General features: G+C 37.8%; 1 protein-coding gene across 1 annotated transcript in view; it reads right to left on the bottom strand.

Annotated features, from left to right (window-relative positions):
* Nucleotides 1-9,819: 9,819 nt before the first annotated feature.
* Nucleotides 9,820-20,133, bottom strand: part of LOC121374344 (serine/threonine-protein kinase NIM1-like) — a 74,887-nt gene continuing 64,573 nt past the window's right edge. Inside the window, exon 4 of the mRNA XM_041501417.1 lies at nt 9,820-15,062. Within this exon, the coding sequence (XP_041357351.1) occupies nt 14,316-15,062 (747 nt within the window). The 3' untranslated portion in view covers nt 9,820-14,315. The remainder of the gene's footprint in view (nt 15,063-20,133) is intronic.

Raw genomic sequence — 20,133 nt, 5'->3', positions numbered from 1 at the left:
CTAGGTGGACGAATACGACTGGACTGAGTGGATTGGTTTACACCCGTGACGCCACTAGATGGACGAATACGACTGGAATGAGTGGATTGGTTTCCACCCATGACGACATTAAATGAATGAATACGACTGGAATTAGTGGATTGGTTTACACCCATGACGACATTAAATGAATGAATACGACTGGAATGAGTGGATTGGTTTACACCCATGACGACATTAAATGAATGAAAACGACTGGACTGAATGGATTGGTTTACACCCATGACGTCACTAGGTGGATGAATACGACTGGAATGAGTGGATTGGTTTCCACCCATGACGACATTAAATGAATGAATACGACTGGAATTAGTGGATTGGTTTACACCCATGACGACATTAAATGAATGAAAACGACTGGACTGAATGGATTGGTTTACACCCATGACGTCACTAGGTGGATGAATACGACTGGAATGAGTGGATTGGTTTACACCCATGACGACATTAAATGAATGAATACGACTGGACTGAGTGGATTGGTTTGCACCCACGACGACATTAAATGAATGAATACGACTGGACTGAGTGGATTGATTTACATCCATGACGTCACTAGGAGGACGAATACGACTGGAATGAGTGGATTGGTTTACACCCGTGACGTCACTAGGTGGACGAATACGACTGGAATGAGTGGATTGGTTTACACCCGTGACGTCACTAGGTGGATGAATATGACTGGACTGAGTGGATTGGTTTACACCCGTAACGTCACTAGGTGGATGAATAGTTTACACCCGTGACGTCACTAGGTGGACGAATACGACTGGACTGAGTGGATTGGTTTACACCCGTGACGTCACTAGGTGGGCGAATACGACTGGACTGAGTGGATTGGTTTACACTCGTGACGTCACTAGGTGGACGAACGACTGGAATGAGTGGATTGGTTTACACCCATGACGACATTAAATGAATGAATATGACTGGACTGAGTTGATTGGTTTACACCCGTGACGTCACTAGGTGAATGGCTATGCTGTTCAGCGACTGATTTGGTTTGTTTAGTTAGCATCAGTCGACCAGGTGAATGTTGGATGTTTTATAAACAATGCTGACTTGGTAGCCAGACACGTTTAAAATCGATGTTACGCGACGTGCTGGTGACAGCTGGATTATGAAATGAGTTGCACGCAGGCTGCTAATTAAAGCACACAGCGCTGATAACATCGTAACATCGTAACATGGCATCCAGGCAACATTTACAACTCACTAATATAGCTTTCATGATTTATGGCAATCACTTTCAAACAGTCCAGTACGTGTACGAACGTACACAGGTACGTGAAACAAAGTTATGCTGGGATCCCACGTGTACGTAATGCGCAGTGCGTGATACGTATCGATAAAATGATTGACAAGTTGACTGATTCCACGTGTAAGCAGTGCGTGATACGTAGTCTTGTGCGTCGTGTATTCACTGCTACCCAGAACAGCGAGTACACACTGCTCAAGTATCACGCAATGCGCAGTAAGCACTGCGTATATCCGGGATCTTAGCTTAAATAAAAAAAAAAAAAAAAAAAAAAAAAAAAAAAAAGATAAAATAAAAAAGTAAATAAATATGCAACTTTTCCAGTTTTTTAAAAAGTTTTTTGTATTAGTATTTTATTTATTTATTTAATTAATTATTATTATTATTTTATTAATTATTATTATTTTATTAATTATTATTATTATTAAATTTATTATTATTATTTATGTTGTGTGTGTGTGTGTTCTTTTTTTCTTTTTTTAAAAAATATTTAACAACAAAATTATTACCCGGATTAGCCCTTCCCCAGTCTACGTACAGACTGGTTGTGTTTGGCTATTGAAGCCAACCGCTCTGTGATCTGCCAGATGGTTTGTATTATGAACTCTCACCCGGATGAGGTCAAGTCACGAGGTCACGGGGTCACTGCTGATAATACAGTCCACAGGTAGACCTTAGCTACAGTTATTTATAGAAACTGGGTGCGGAACGTAGCCCAGTGTTAAAGCGCTCATCTGATGCGCGATCGGTCTAGGATCAATCCCCGTCGGTGGGCCAATTGAGTTATTTCTCGTGCCAGTCAGTGCACCTAAAGGCCATGGTATGTGCAGCCCTGTCTGTGGGAAGGTGCATCAATAAAGATCCCTTACTACTAAAGGAACAATTTAGCGGATTTCCTCTCTTAGACTATATGAGAATTACCATATGTTTGACATCTAGCAGACGATGATTAATAATCAATGTGCACTGCTGGTGTCGTTAAAAAACTAACTTTAACTTTTATAGGCTCTCGTTTCAGCCAGTGCAGTGCTGTGTAACAAAGGCCGTGGTGTGTATAAAAAAGACCCCTTGCTGCTAATCGAAAAGAGTAACCTATGAAGTGGCGACAGCGGGTTTCCTCTCAATATCTGTGTGGTCCTCAACCATATGTCTAACGCCAGATAACCGTAAATAAAATGTGTTGAGTGCGTCGTTAAATAAAACATTTCCTTCCATATAGAAACATGTCAGCTAGTTTTTTTTATTTTATTAAAACCTGCATATAATATAACTCCAAAACACCTTTTTTTGTGAAAATTTAAACAAGTGTAACATATTTATGTGCTTTCTAATAAGGATGAGCCTAAAGGCCGTAATTAACTGGAGGGGCAAGGGGGCAGTGTTCTTTACAATATAATCTGCCTTTTTTTTATCTTGTCATTGTCCCCACTCCCATTCAGATTTGTTACCGCCCAACCTGCACATATCCGTTACGACAGGACACGTGTCTAGCTTTCCCCGCATATTTCGAGTGTGTTGTTCATTCTACCAGTGATTTAGTTGTCAAGAAAAGCTTTAAAATACCGCAGTGTTTTCGACACGAGCGCGCGGCACAGTGAAAAGTGCCAATTCTTGTAAAATTCTTCGCAGGATTCACTTGAAATACACTCCATTCTCTTTCTCCCGGGAAACAGAAAACAAGGATGTTACAAATGCCGAGCATACCTGTATGATGTTCAAATTCCCATTATTTCAAACAAAATTCTGTCAGAATATTCAATCCAGTTCGCAGTAATTAAAAAACAAGAAGAAGGAAAGAAGAGAAATGTTTGTTTAACGACACCTCAGCACGTTTTCAAGTGCGGCTGTTAAGTGTGTAACATAGCTGTTTGGACACTTTGTGTGTGGATACCAAGACCGAATACCGGCTATTGTAACATAGAGCTGCAAACGATGTTTTTTATATGTACTTAGACAGGATAACATATACCAAATAGTTTGATTAAAGTACCAATCCTTGGGTACATAATACGGGGCGGGGGGGGGGGGGGGGGGGAGAGACAAAAAAGCCCCAAATCCAACCCCACCAATTAAAACCCCAAACCCACAGTAAAAATAAACTGAGTCGAGTGCCCTGGTGACGATCGATCGTGCAACCCGCCGCACGTGAGTGTCTGAATACATACCTCCACTAAAACAAAAATATAACAATCGAAACCGGATATTTTTCATCGTCCCCTTAACACATTGGTACAAAACATAACCTCTCTAAACTGGATACCCCTAATAAGCAGTCTTTGTACTGGATCCAATGGGTGTCCGGTTTAGAGAGTTTTCACTTCATACTTTAAATAATCCCATACAATCGTTGATGACAGTCCTAAACGTACAATGTCACGTTCCTGGACAGGTTAGAGTATGATTGCTGTTATCATTATACGGGTGTCCGTTGTACACAGGTGCTCATGATACATATTTTATTCATCACGGATGTAATGTAACATACTAACCACAGATATTGCGCATTGAAATATTAGTTTTATCTTTAAAGGGCATCGTTTTTCATTGTAATCAGTTTTTAATTAAAACAACAAATTGTGAAATTCGATATTTCATTATGTTGTAAACAAGATGATAACTCTAGCTCAAGTTTCTCCCAGCAGTCATTGCGGCGACCAGTGCACATTCGTGACACGGACATAATACTATACACGTATTCTATATATATATATATATATATATATATATATATATATATATATATATATATATACACAGGTATACGATATACGTATATTATATAGGTATTAAATACAAAGACACAGTATTTGAAACTAATACCCATCGACTCTTTACCGAGTCCTATTTAGCATCTACTCATTAAGATGTGTCCAAAGCCCGCCAGTACATTGCTAGTTGATGTTTAATTAAAGCCACAATTGACCGAGCGTCGCGCTACATTATTTACCGGCCATATGGCACGATTCTTACACCCGGCCTCAGACTTGTATACGTACGCAAAAACAGAACTTTATCACGTAAAATATTACACACATATTACCCATATTATTCTAAGGGACTGCTTTTGGAAACCATACGTAAACACGGGGCTTGTTGGCATGGTAACCACGAAGTAATACACGACTTTTATTTGTTTTTAATGGAAACAGGAAAACAAGAAATACCAATATTTATTGAGAAATGATCTCAAAGAGAAAACAGCAGGGATATCATTTTATTGGAGTAAAATTTTACTCGCTAACTGGCGTCGGCAGGGCGGTTCAGAATTGTTTTATGTACAGGGGTGTCGGCTTTCATCCCACATCTGGAAGATGGTTGGTTAGGCACATGAAATGTGTTCCAATATAAATGTTATATCTTATGCATATGCAATCAGCCTCATGTTTCAATCGCCAAATATGGTCAAGAAATTGAACAGCTGAACCAAATGAAAAACACCAGGCGAATCAGTGGCACGATAGGTCAGTACGGCTGGACGAGTTGTCCCCCCCCCTGTCTCGAGCGAACTGTACAGCGGATGTTCAGGGTTACCAAATTGTTGCCATCTGGTCGAAAAACCGAACACTGTAGTTACTTATTCCTGTATCAGTTTTAAATGGGCTTAGTGCTTTACGTGTCATGTCATGTCATAGGGTTTTACGTGCACATTCAGAACAAGCTGTTGTAGCGCACGCCTGTCGTGGGCACAGGAGCCGGCCTTGGCCTACTCCTCCGTCCATGACAGGAAAGGTGGGGGGAGGGGAGAGGAGGGACCGCCTGCACTGGCAGGTGCAAGGGAGCACCAGCAGCCCGATCAAATCGGTAGCAGGCGGGTGGGGTGGTGGTGGTGCTATGGAATTTGAATGGAGCAGTTAAATGCCAAAGAGAAAAGGGTGCGCAATTTTGATTGAGGGAATTTGGCGCAATTTTGAACGGTCGGTCGAAAGGTAAATGGCCGAGCTAATATAGGTTTTGATATTAGTGAATCGAGAGTAGCTCGTTAAGTGCTTTACCATCATACTGTTAATTTATAACTTTTGGTATCATGTTTTTTATGATTAAAAAAAAAGAAAAAAGGTAATAATATTTTTTTAAAGTGTTTATAGTTTGTTTAGTTTTTATCAAATTTATTATTATTATTCTTATTTTAAAACAACAAACAAAAAACCTTGGTCAACAAATAATACTAAATAAAAAAAACCTATAAATCGGGCATACTACAATGCAATTAATAATATAGTGAAACCTGTGTTATACAGTCACCTAATATTGTGAAACCTGTGTTATACAGTCACCTAATATTGTGAAACCTGTTATACAGTCACCTAATAAAATGAAACCTGTATTATACAGTCACCTTATATTGTGAAATGTATTATAGTCACCTTTATATTGTGAAACCTGCATTATACAGTCACCTAATATAGTGAAACCTGTATTATACAGACACCTCAAAGAGTAAAACCTGTATTATACGGTCACCTGATATAGTGAAACCTGTATTATTCAGTCACATAATATAGTGAAATCTGTGTTATACAGTCACCTAATTAATATAGTTAAACTTGCAATATTCATCCACCTAATAGATGAAACCTGAATTATACAGGCACTGTTGGAACAGTAAAGCCTGACCTTTCAACTAAAAGGTGAGATAAACACAGCAGCAAGGGTTACCTTTATACAGATTTTCTAATCACAGAACTGGACATCATTGACCTTCAACACAGCAGCAAGGGTTACCTTTATACAGATTTTCTAATCACAGAACTGGACATCATTGACCTTCAACACAGCAGCAAGGGTTACCTTTATACAGATTTTCTAATCACAGAACTGGACATCATTGACCTTCAACACAGCAGCAAGGGTTACCTTTATACAGATTTTGTAATCACAGCACTAGACATCATTGACCTTCGACATAGCAGGGTTACCTTTTATAGATTTTCTAATCACAGAACTGGACATCATTGAGGGTTTTTACAGATTTTCTAATCACAGAACTGGACATCAATGACCTTCGACACAGCAGCAAGGGTTACCTTTATACAGATATTCTAATCACAGAATTGACACAGCAGCAAGGGTTACCTTTATATAGATTTTCTAATCACAGAACTGGACATCATTGACTTTCGACATAGCAGCAAGGGTTACCGTTATATAGATTTTCTAATCACAGAACTGGGCATCATTGACACAGCAGCAAGGGTTACCTTTCTACAGATTTTCTAATCACAGCACTGGACATCACCTTCAACACAGCAGCAAGGGTTACAGATTTTCTAATCACACCTAGACATTTGATAGCAGCAAAGGTTATTATACTAATTTTCTAACACAGAACTGGACATCATTGACCTTCGACACAGCAGCAAGGGTTACCTTTATACAGATAGACATCATTCTAATCACAGAACTGGACATCAGCAGAAAGGGTTACCTTTATACAGATTTTCTTCACAGACACAGCAGCAAGGGTTACCTTTATACAGATATTCTAATCACAGAACTGGACATCATTGACACAGCAGCAAGGGTTACCTTTATATAGATTTTCTAATCACAGAACTGGACATCGTTGACTTTCGACATAGCAGCAAGGGTTACCGTTATATAGATTTTCTAATCACAGAACTGGACATCATTGACACAGCAGCAAGGGTTACCTTTCTACAGATTTTCTAATCACAGCACTGGACATCATTGACCTTCAACACAGCAGCAAGGGTTACTCTTATACAGATTTTCTAATCACAGCACTAGACATCATTGACCTTCGACATAGCAGCAAAGGTTACCTTTATACAGATTTTCTAATCACAGAACTGGACATCATTGACCTTCAACACAGCAGCAAGGGTTACCTTTATACAGATTTTGTAATCACAGCACTAGACATCATTGACCTTCGACATAGCAGCAAGGGTTACCTTTATATAGATTTTCTAATCACAGAACTGGACATCATTGACCTTCGACACAGCAGAAAGGGTTACCTTTATACAGATTTTCTAATCACAGAACTGGACATCAATGACCTTCGACACAGCAGCAAGGGTTACCTTTATACAGATATTCTAATCACAGAACTGGACATCATTGACACAGCAGCAAGGGTTACCTTTATATAGATTTTCTAATCACAGAACTGGACATCATTGACTTTCGACATAGCAGCAAGGGTTACCGTTATATAGATTTTCTAATCACAGAACTGGACATCATTGACACAGCAGCAAGGGTTACCTTTCTACAGATTTTCTAATCACAGCACTGGACATCATTGACCTTCAACACAGCAGCAAGGGTTACTCTTATACAGATTTTCTAATCACAGCACTAGACATCATTGACCTTCGACATAGCAGCAAAGGTTACCTTTATACAGATTTTCTAATCACAGCACTGGACATCATTGACCTTCGACATAGAAGCAAGGGTTACCGTTATATAGATTTTCTAATCACAGAACTGGACATCATTGACCTTCAACACAGCAGCAAGTTACCTTTATACAGATTTTCTAATCACAGCACTGGACGTCATTGACCTTTGACATAGCAGCAAGGGTTACCTTTGTATAGATTTTCTAATCACAGAACTGGACATCATTGACCTTCAACACAGCAGCAAGGGTTACTTTTATACAGATTTTCTAATCACAGCACTGGATGTCATTGACCTTTGACATAGCAGCAAGGGTTACCTTTGTATAGATTTTCTAATCACAGAACTGGACATCATTGACCTTCAACATAGCAGCGACAAAGATCAGGCTGTGATGTGCAAAGTTTAAACAGTCACAGGACCATACCTAACCTAAAGTAAGGGGGTGGGGGGCATCATGACAAATACAGGGCGTTTTACTACAAGATAAAATGGGAGGGGGGATGAGTGCACCTCAAAGAAAAATGTTTAATTTTAAGTATAAAGTGTACTATTTATATTTTCAATGGAGGGGGGGGGGGGGGGACTACCTTGTCCACTGCAAGGTGCTCAACAAAGCTAACTATCTGGAATTTTGCTATTTTCTATTTGATGCCCACAGATGTTTTATTGTTTTTACTAGGGTTAAATGATATTACAGAGATCAAATAGACAATAACAACCACAAATCTAATCACAGGCCACATAGTACTCCTGCAAATTACAAGAAGTTTGTTTTGTTTTACGACACCATTAGAGCACATTGATTAATTAATCATCAGCTATCAGATGTCACACATTTGGTAATTCTGATATGTAGTCCTGCCAATTACAACACACAATGCAAGAGAAAAGAACACTGTCAGTGAGGTTTATATGTTTTAATCATTAAATGATTAATCCAGCTGCTGTAAGTATTACATATGAATATTAGATAAATTAGTAAACAAGCTTAATAAATACACAAGATGTTTCTCCACTGAAAATAAGACACAAAAGAAGCCAAATTAAAACTTGACAATAAGTACTGCTAACATAACACACAAGAGGACAAACCCATGTCTTTACAACTTTAAATAATAATACTGGACTTCCAAAAACACTAGGGCCGAATTTCCAAAGCCTGTTTAAGTCATACATGTGTGTAACTGTATACATTTACAATGCTTAAACACCTGAGTTTAAGTCATACATGTGTACATACATTTACAATGCTTAAACACCTGAGTGTAAGAAAAACAGGCTTCGTAAATCTGGCCTCTAAACTCTACAACATAAACAATTAATCCTGGAATATATCATGATGGTGCTGTTTTGCACAAGACACAAATAATGAAACACATGAAAACATGAACACAAAAAATATATTGCAACAATATATACTTTGAATGTTGTTGGAAAAAACAAAACCCCCCAAACTGAAATGCAATTCACAAAATAACGATTTAGTGGGCCGAAGTTACAAAGCCTGTTTTAGACTTGCATGCGTTTACACAGTTAGGTGATGCCACATTTACAATGCATAAACACCTGTTTTAGACTTACATGCGTTTACACAGTTAGGTGATGCCACATTTACAATGCATAAACACCTCTTTTAGACTTACATGCGTTTACACAGTTAGGTGATGCCACATTTACAATGCATAAACACCTGTTTTAGACTTACATGCGTTTACACACAGTTAGGTGATGCCACATTTACAATGCATAAACACCTGTTTTAGACTTACATGCGTTTACAGTTAGGTGATGCCACATTTACAATGCATAAACACCTGTTTTACAGTTTACACACAGTTTGATGCCACATTTACAATGCAGTTAGGTGATGCCACATTTACAATGCATAAACACCTGTTTTAGACTTACATGCGTTTACAGTTAGGTGATGCCACATTTACAATGCATAAATACCCATGTTCAACAAAAACAGGCTACCTAAATTCTGCCCACTTTGTTTAATTTTGCACACATTTGTATTGTTCCTAAGAAAGTCAGGCCAGTTAGGGCTATTCCAGAAACAATGACAAGAGGTGGGAAGGTGAGGTGGGAATGTTGTTGATATATCCATCAACCAGGGTGGGAGGGTGAGGTGGGAATGTTGTTGATATATCCATCAACCAGGGTGGGAGGGTGAGGTGGGAATGTTGTTGATATATCCATCAACCACAGAAGACATTGACCCCTTTCCTTCAACTCGTTTAATTCCATCTCATTTCTTCCCGATTTGGCAACTCCTACTATCTTTCAATTTCTTTCGCTGTCCACCTCCACATCCCAGTCCTGGTCTCAAACCACAACAGGAGCTTGTCTCTTGTGGCTATCTGTGCCACACACCTGCCATTTCCTATCAGCTTTTAACTGTGGGCTTAGTCTGACCACTTTGAAGTGTGTTCAGTAGTTACTTCTGGCATTGTTAGGAGGCACTTGTAACCACCTACTCTGCTCCCCTACTACCGGCAGTCGTTAGTTCCATGAGTCAGACCAACTTTATTAGCAGTAGAGGACAAGGATGCCAGGTGGGTCCAGGGAAGAGACTGCACCCGTGGTGGAAGTTGTGACAGGAAGGTGATGGTGTGGACAGTTCAGCAGACAAGAGTTGGAGGAAAGTGACAGAAAGGGTCAACACAGATTGAAATTTTGGGAGAAATTGGAATGTACATGAGGTAAAATGACTGAATTAGTTATTAAATTACAGCACAGACCAATCATAAACACCCCCCCCCCCCTCCAAAACCTCCCTTGTGATGTATTTCTCAAACGACCCACAGTACAAAAAGGTCTCAACAGTATTCGTCAGTTTTAAAAAATGTCACTCTATATAAATGTGTGTGTGAATTTAATTCTACCAGTATGACCTTGAACTTTGGACAGACAAATAAATGCATACCACATCTCTTGTATTAAACATCCGGTTACTCCCAGCACCATTCACTGCATTGGTTTACTGAAATATCCGTTAACACACTATCTGTGGGTGTCAAGATGAACAAACGTCCTTCAGCCTTTGAACAATGCCATAATCATTGTCATATACCTACCTTTGTATGACACCCAACAACTGATGTGTGTTATTGTGCTGGGGTGTCGGTCAACATTCTTTCATTCATTAAATCATTTGTTGAACAATATATTCATAACAAAGAGATCACACACTAACAACTCCAATGACTCCTGTGATATGAAAAGATGAGGCTGAACCCAGTCAGATCACTGTATATTCATTTCATTCATTTTAACTTACTTCATCCTTACATCCAATTAAGATTCAAGCATGCTGGCCTGGGCACACACTTCAGTTACTGTCCAGGATAGTGGATTAGTGAGCCAGAAGTTGTGTAGTGGTTTTACACATATCCATCAAAGCATGGAAACTCACTGTGGGAGTGAGTGAGTACCTGTATGTGAACCCTATCGACCTCAAATCCAAGGGTTTAACCACTGCCAAACCAGCCATCTGCATTAAGAAGCCACACTCAGTCAGGTTTCTGCTTTAAACAGGTGTCACTGTATAACCTTTATATTAATTCACATCTCATACACTCATAATGTGAGATTATATGTAATCTTAAAATTAATTTTGTTTAATAATAATTGCTTTGCAACTATGAGCACTGTTAACTGTTAACTGTTAACTGGGGGTTAAGTTGACCACATAAAGACTTGCAGGTGAAAGGATCATAACATTTGTTCAAGAGAACGTGAAACAGAAACAAGGAATGATTTCATATTTTCCCAAAGATTCTATGTGGCACTCTTTCTAAAAGATGGCATTACCGATCAATACAAAAATTCACACCTGCTACTAATAAGTCAGTCTGTGATCAGAACTGTGGACACTTTCCCAGAGACTGCTGTGGATGTGAACATGTGAACTAATTATTTGCCACAGCATGCCCAGTCAAACTTAAACAAACAATCACAGACTACCACCAAATCACAAATCATAAGACAACCAATCACAGCCAGTAATGACCAATCACCACTTGGAATTACTAATCACAGCATATAAAAACCAATCACAGCCGGCATCCACCCATCACAACCAGTTATGGTGAAAGAACCAATCACAGACTAACACTACCAATCACAAACTGGCAAACAACCAATGAAGGATGTAGCAACCAATGAGAGAGACTAGTATGTAATAACCAATAATAACTGAAGGGAGACAACTGTGCTAAGGCTTTTACCAATGTATCGTTTTCACAGTTACCAGGAAACCTCCACAGAGTCCGTTAAATGGTAAAAGCGGAAGACATCACATATACACCAATTGGCATCTTTTCATTTCCAGGCTACCAGGTATGCAGATATTAGCATAAATTTTTTTTAAGCTTAGAAGGTTGGGGTCTATGAATACCCAGTTCCCGGAGGGAAGATTGAAAAGTTCTCAGCCTACTGGATCCTCTGACAAAGAACTAGAATTAATTTTAAAGTTTTTAAAATTTTGATTTTTATCCTAAGTTTTAAAATACATTTACCTTGATATTCATACTTTATTCACAACTCTTACATTGTTTTGTATTTATTTGTTTTTTACATCTAATTATATAGATGTGGTTTTTAACATATCCTATTCATATGCTTACCTTTGTTTGACACCCAGTAGCCGATGTGTATTTTTGTGCTGAGGTATCGTTAAACATTAATTCATTCTGACAAAGGGGGATTCTTCTACAGGTTGAAAAACAACTCAACAGTGAAAATGCCAGCGAACTCCTTTTCATGACAGAAAATTGGTATGTCAAACAGTGCTAGGTCTGGAGAGTGCCGGAGTTATAAGGGGGCAAAGGGAGCAACTGTCCCGGGCCCCCCTGCCAGAGGAGCCCCCCAAACTAAGGACTTCCTTTATAAAAAAAATATAATAATTATAAAATTAGTTCATTTTTTTATCTGTCATGTAATTTAATTTCTATGTTGTCGGGCCCTGAACCTGAAGTGCCCTGTGCCCCCCAAAGTTTAAATCTGGCCCTGGGTCTGGAAAATATGTTGGGTGATTAGTAAGTTGGAAGCCATAGTGATACACTGCTGCCAGCCATGGCGACCAGTGACATGCGAGTAGGCACATTATTCTGATTGAACAGCACACCTTTTGTGAAATCTTTCTCATGGCCAGCACATTTGTTAGGATGTTCTGGTTTCGTGCTTGCAAGATGCCTCATTCACTGGCTATGTTAGAGTGGTTAGCCGTTGTCTTGCATAATCATGCCATGTCATGGCTCTTACTAGCTACTCTCTCACCAGTTAGGCCGAGAACTTTTCGATGACCCATCACATATTTGCACAATCTTTTTGGAGAACTCAAGAGCGAATATGGTAACTGGTTTATGATTCATGTAAATGAGAAGTTATACAACTGAAATAAAAACTAAATGACAACTGACATGAAATTTTGTCTTCTGTATTGTACTGCAAGATAAACATACTGTTCTGGCACTAACTGGAATAAATAACATCTGCATTATGTGACCAGTCCAGTGAAGAATATTCAACAAACAAACAAGAAGTCCTTCAGATGTCCTGTATGGTTTGTGGATAAATTAAGTCATGGACGGATTACTCGATACTGGTTCTTACCCAGGCATTATTGCTACTTGTTCCTTTTATGGAAAAAACCTTACAGCAACACAGCAAGTTTAGATTACATGCTGAAGAATTCACACTGAGAAATATACAGGTCTGTTCGACACCATAATTGCCAATTGTATTTTTAGTATTCTTACATTTAAAACAAATCTTACAGTAACAGATCCTAAGTTTTAAACACTAAGTCATATTTTTTACTATTAGAGCCATTTTTCATAATTTATAAAAATCACATATTACTTCGATTTTATTGTTTAGGTTATCCATTTCCATACATTTGAAGTGTTTCTCATCATCCTGGTGGCTAAATACCACGAAATGCATTTTTTAAATTTCAAAAACATACATATCTCTGAGAAGTAATGGTTATGGAGACGAACTCTAGTCTACGTTTTAATATTAAGATTACTGCAATGTGTGACAGGTTTGTAGATTAACCAAACTCTGTGTCGTTTTCACACGTTCGAACTAGTCTTTCAAATATTTAAAATTAAAATTAAAATGGCTGTGTTTTGTGAGTTGATTGGTTTAAAGCACACACTATGTTTTCCAAGGTTAGTCATCCAGTAGGAACTGTTTGCAAGGTGAGGTCATGTGGGAACTGTGTTCAAGGTTTGGCTCCACTAGCACTGTTTTCTGAAGGTTAGCCTCTGTGAACTGTGTTTAAGGTTAGTCTAGTTGAGTGTGCAGTGTTTCCAAGGTGAGGAGAATACAAACAATAATACAGACATTGTATATCACAGCTACAGATTGACCTGAACAGTCTACAAGGCTACAAGTAAACAGCTACAATTTGACCTGAACAGTCTACAAGGCTACAAGTAAACAGCTACAGTTTCACCTGAACAGTCCACAAGGCTACAAGTAAACAGTTGTAACTCGCGCAGTGGATGGACCCAGTCTGTTGCTGATATGTGTTTAGAGTCCTAGGTAATCACAGACTGTGGCAAGAAGACACTACCACGTGTCAATTAACTTAAAAGAATGAGCCACCGGACCTACGTTTTGACAGGCATCACAATATAACACAAGTCCTGGATGCGATGTTTTTCTGTAACACCGTATGGCTCTGTTTGGACACCATGGAGAGCATATTCTCCTGCTGTTCAACGGGGTAATCGTCAAATCCCAAGTTCTTCTTCTGCACGCGGTGCAGAACGATGCGATACGTGCCCGTAATACTGCTCCGTGAATCACGATGGTTAGCACTTTTCACCTGAGCGTCAGTAATCCCAATGTCTTTCAAAATAGTCCTGGCTGTGTGTTCATCCTCACTGATGACGGTGGAACTACTTGTCGTGGGATGAAGGTTGTATGGCTCGAAGGGCTTGGGGAAGATGCATCCTTCCAGCCAGTCGCAGCGCTTGATTTCGGGGATGGTGAATCGGTCATGCGGAACGTGTTTGAGGATACTGCGGATGAGGAACTGGCCACTGTCTGTCACGTAGGACGGGATGGAGTAACTTCCATCCAGGATGCACTTCTTCAGCTTGGAGACGGTCTCTGCCCGGAATGGCATGATGCCAGTCAGCATGAAGTAGAGCATAATGCCGAGCGCCCACAGGTCGACGAACATGCCGAAGTAGCTCTCGTCCTTGAAGAGTTCGGGAGCGGCATAGGGCGGGGAGCCACAGAACGTGTTCAGAGTCTGGTCGTGCTTGCTGTACGTGCTGAAACCAAAGTCGCCAACCTTGACGAGCTTCGGCGCCGCGAAGAAAACATTCTCCGCCTTCAAGTCACGGTGGATGATATTCAAGGTGTGCTGAAAGAAACAAACACAGTAATGTCATTGTAAGAACAGAAATATCAGGTGAAATACATGATAACCTGCTGTATGTGACATTTAGGTTCATACTAAGGCCTAACAATGATGCTATTTAATTGGTTTATCTTAAATATTAACATTATACACGGTAATATTACAAGGTAATATTACAAGGTAAGAATGAGCTTTCAAATGCATACAACAGGTTATCAACATACTAATAAATGCATAAAAATATCTTTATTATATTGAGGAGCATTTATTCTTTATAATTCAATACCTGGCAAACATCTATTAAGTAGACAGCCAAAAATCGCTGTTTGGTGTCTATTAAAAACATCCGCGTGAAGCTCACTGACAAATTAAACACGTAAATAGCAATGCCTTTCAATTCATTCAGTTTAGGGCACCAGTAACTAGATTTTCAAGCATCTAGATTGAGGCATACTGTCCTGGGCATACGTCAGCTATCTGGGCTGTATGTCCAGAAGAGGGTTTAATGGTTTAATGGTTCTTGGTTAGACAAGTTGGCACAGTGCTTTAACACCTCCCTATTGAGGCATGAAAACATGCTTATGGGTTATGAACCCAGTACCTACCAGCCTTAAAGACAATCTGCTACATGGAGGGGAGGGGAGTCCAGTAAAATACACTTTTTAATGGCTACAAAAATCCCCACAAATCATCGACTATTTACAAAACTAAACTGCCCTGAACCTCCATACAGATCCTGCACCCTTTTAGAGTTCGACTCATTTGCCTTTCACAAACTCCTACTTGCCCATGTTAGAAACTTTCAACGTCTTCCATTACAAAATGCTGGATCCACTCTTGGGAACTTGAGATGAAACTGAAAATGTCTTGGTCAATCAGAAACGAGGGCAGCCATACTAGATTTTGAATTCACCTCATCAGAGATATCATTTAACCTAATTTAGTTGAAATCTGCCTTACAAAACTTAAGATGTCAAAAATGTTTCAGTCAATCAGAGGCTAGGGTGGCCATAATTGATTTTGAATCAGTCCCAAAAATATCAAATCTTGGCCAAGTGAGTTAAATATTCATCAGCTATTGTGTGTCAAACAAAAATAAATGTCTGATAAACATTGCATTTCCATTTCCACTGTATCCCATTTCCACTGTATCCTGTTTCCTAATGTCACAAGATGTACACAGTATACATGTATCTAATCCAGGCTGTACATGTTGATAATGAACATTTTGAAACATATTGTAACGTTTTCGCCTCATTTAGGAATCTGCATGATGTTAACTATTGAAGAAGAGCAGCTGAAATACATACTGGTATAAAAATATGTAATAATCAATTCCATCGATAAAAATGCCTGTAATGAATAATGTGTTCATTGAAGTGAGATCAAGTCTATATTAGAATTCCTTCAACAGGAAGTAATTTAATTGTCTTATATTCAGCAAAGGCATTGCTTCTTTTCTCGATTAACGTAAAATAACATTGTCAGGGAATGTCAAATCTGATGACGTCACTTTATATTGGTACTTTGTTTTATTGACCATTATTGTTAAAGAGCCAACCCCCCAAAAAAACAACAACAACCCAACAACAACAACAACCACTCCCCGCAAAAAACACAACCCCAACCAACATTTGTTTGTGTTTTTATTAATAAGTATGTTTCAAATTTAATTATAATGATTGTTTATAATTTCTTTTATTCTAATGGGATATGAATAAAAAAAATTAAGGCAAACTTTTGTGTAGACATCTTTGCTGATTAACAGTTTGCACAGGCTTTTTGTTGTTACCGCGATAAACCAAAAAGAAATAACTCCCAATCATTATTAACTACACAGCAATAAAAAATATTATTCATAAAAAATTTCTACAGGTAAGCTACTATACTGTCTTTGTATAATTGATGAATATATTATGTTTTACTAAGTCACTTTTATTACTCTTTCGTGTCTCAAAGAAATTAACTTGTCAAATGTCAAATGAAAATTGCATTTAAAAAACACAAGCTGCTAAATAAAAGATAACCATTTGTTTTTATATGGGTGTTCTTTTGGCTACTTCTTATATAAAAATTATCAAATTTGCATTTGTGGCATTTTTATGTTGTTACTTTTAAATTTAAATTACGAATATATGTATCAGATTGTTTTACATAAATATAAAATTCTATTATATACATAACAATGAAATATATAGATCTACGGAAACCATAAAAGTGATATCCGGTGAAAAGTAATATTTTCAGTGTATTTTAGTTACAGTGAAAATAAAGAAATCATATTTATATTTTTGTGAACATTAATGTATCAGTTATCTCCTTTGTAAATTATTACGAGTTTAAGTTTGATGATTACTAAAGCATATGGTCGAATTTGAAAAAAAAGAAAAAAGAAGTAATTTAAACAATTGTACCTATTTTGTTGCCTGAAAATAGGGTTAAGATAGGAATTTTGCCAACAAAATAGTAATTTTGTATAAAAGTAAATGTCCCAAAATAGAGAATATTGCAGGAGTCAAGTGAGTGAGCCATCTCAAAAAACTAAATATGGAAATAGAAAAACATTGAAAAGACAATAATACAGGAAAATAAGACAATGTGTATATCATAGGAATAAAATAAGTACTTATTTTGTTTTGAATTTGGTTCTTTGGAGTAAGACTTTTAAAAAGCAACACAATGCAGTATTCCTTTTATGCTATTGAATAATAAAAGTTACAAGGTCAAATTTTAACTCTTAAATGACCGGGGTGTTAACTGAAAACCCCCCACAACAAGACATTGCTGACCCAGTGACACCATCAAAAACAGCAGCAACCTACGTGTGTGTGTATGTGATTGAATATGGGTATGGACACTATTTTTAAAATTAGTTTTTTCTTGGTAGATCAAATGGATAATATAGCTGGATTTAGTAGCTGTGTGCTAACTGAATTGGTAGAAATAATATGTCAAATAATTATGTGTGCACATTTAATAGAATACTTGTTACGGTAAGCAAAGCACAACCTGCAAATGAGCACTGAAGTCCTACTTCCTTAGACACCATGCACCAGTATATCAGAGGTAATCCTAACAGCCTAACAGCTTCAGCCTGACTTCGTACAATTTAGACATGATGAGAAATGTGAAAAATGTAAGATATTTGCACAAACACCCACCCATCCACACAATTTAGCAGTTGTTTTGTTTTTGTTTTGTTTTTCTAGTTTTGAGTATTCAACAAGATCAAGTATTACCAAAAAACAGAAACATATTCAGAAATTCAGAAATTATAAATAAGAGGACTTTATATTGCATTGTGAAAATTAATAACTGGGAGCCTGTAACCATGCATCCCATCTGCATATTCTGATTTCAATGACTATGCCACAGATATCACAATATGCCTCATAGCAAGTCATCTGGAGCAAATGGTGTGAAGAGAAAAAATATGGTGTCGCTAAAAAAACCCCAAAATATGAAACTGGTCAAAAGTGCTAAAAAAAAAGGGGAAAAAATAGGAATTTTCATCAAAAAGAGGGCTAAATAGGGACTCATAAAAAAAATAGGAATAAATAGGAAAAAGTAGGATACTTGACGGCCTGCAAAACTAAATAATGAGGATTCAGTGTCCTGTCGTTGAGTGTAAGTTTTTAAACTTGCCATTCCATTTGCTTTGTATTTGTGGATATTTTTAGATCATTTTGTCAAGTATGTTTGCAAAGCAGTATTATTAAGCAATTAATAATTATATGAAGATACTTTTTCTTCATATTTCTTTTAAAAATACCCTGGTGAGGTCAATTTTCAACCTAAGTTCAACCGGAAGAAATATATCATGGTGTTTTCGATAGGATCAGTGAAAGATATTAACAAAACAAGCAAAATATATTGTCAAAAACTAGACAAGATGTATATAATAAATAGACCATTTCATGGTGTTTTTCCCAATACAATTTTTATGTCAGTTGGTGACATGTAAAAACCATATTTTCACACATCACTCGTTGACATAAAAACCATATTTTCACACATCACTCGTTGACATAAAAACCATATTTTCACACATTACTCGTTGACATAAAAATCATATTTTCACACATCACTCGTTGACATAAAAACCATATTTTCACACATCACTCGTTGACATAAAAATCATATTCTAAAAACAACATGAAATAGCCGCTATTTATTCATTTTTAATAAGAAATAATTTTATGTTTGTTACAATAACATACAAAACATCATATTCTTCGTTAAAGTACCGAAAACTGGTTTCACGAGGATATTACATACAAAGTCCACAGTTGTGTCCCCTGGGTGCCTATTGTCATGAACAGTGTACTAACTAAAAGTAAGAAAGGTAAACACTGAGATGAATATGTTTGTAGCATATACACTTTTACCCAATCAGAAAATCAAATATGTATTTACTCTAAAAACTATAAACTCTTTGTTACTTGAGATGGTTGTCTATGGCTATGTGCGGCTGAGCGTTATAATGTTGGTCTGTATTGGTGAAATGGAGGTTTAGCATCCATCCATCCATGTGACAGACAAGGGCGACATCCATGTGTGCATCAGCATTTTGTCATTTTCTATAAGCACTGCAAGGTCGGAAAGTTCATCAGAGCCGTGTATGACAACTATGAAATTAATGCCGCAGACAGATATTGTTTACCATGGTTTTGAATTTCAGCTCCAGCAGATCAATAACCATGGACAAACACCAAGAACAGTGGGAGATTGATGAGCAGACCGACTTCCTAATACCAACTCTCTTCATACTCATAGCTCAAGATGTGTCGGTGACAATGTCTGGTACAACAATCACCTGCTAAGATGCAGTGATTATCTCGGACAACTAGCTTACAGCTTAGTACACGACACAGACATTTTGTTTCAGGCAGCTATGTCCATCAAGATGTGGTAATTATCGAGACGTCTAGCTTACACTAGGAATGAGCTCAGACAATTTCAGCAGTATTGTTTCTTGTTTACAAATAAATACTTGGACTGTACTTAAATATCTGTACATGGATGTATATGTTCACAAATAAATACCTGGACTGTAGTTACATGTCTGTACGTG

This window comes from Gigantopelta aegis, chromosome 6 (genome assembly GCF_016097555.1).
Source record: "Gigantopelta aegis isolate Gae_Host chromosome 6, Gae_host_genome, whole genome shotgun sequence".
NCBI classification, from domain to species: Eukaryota; Metazoa; Mollusca; class Gastropoda; order Neomphalida; family Peltospiridae; genus Gigantopelta; species Gigantopelta aegis.
This window is presented reverse-complemented; position numbering and strand designations above follow the sequence as displayed.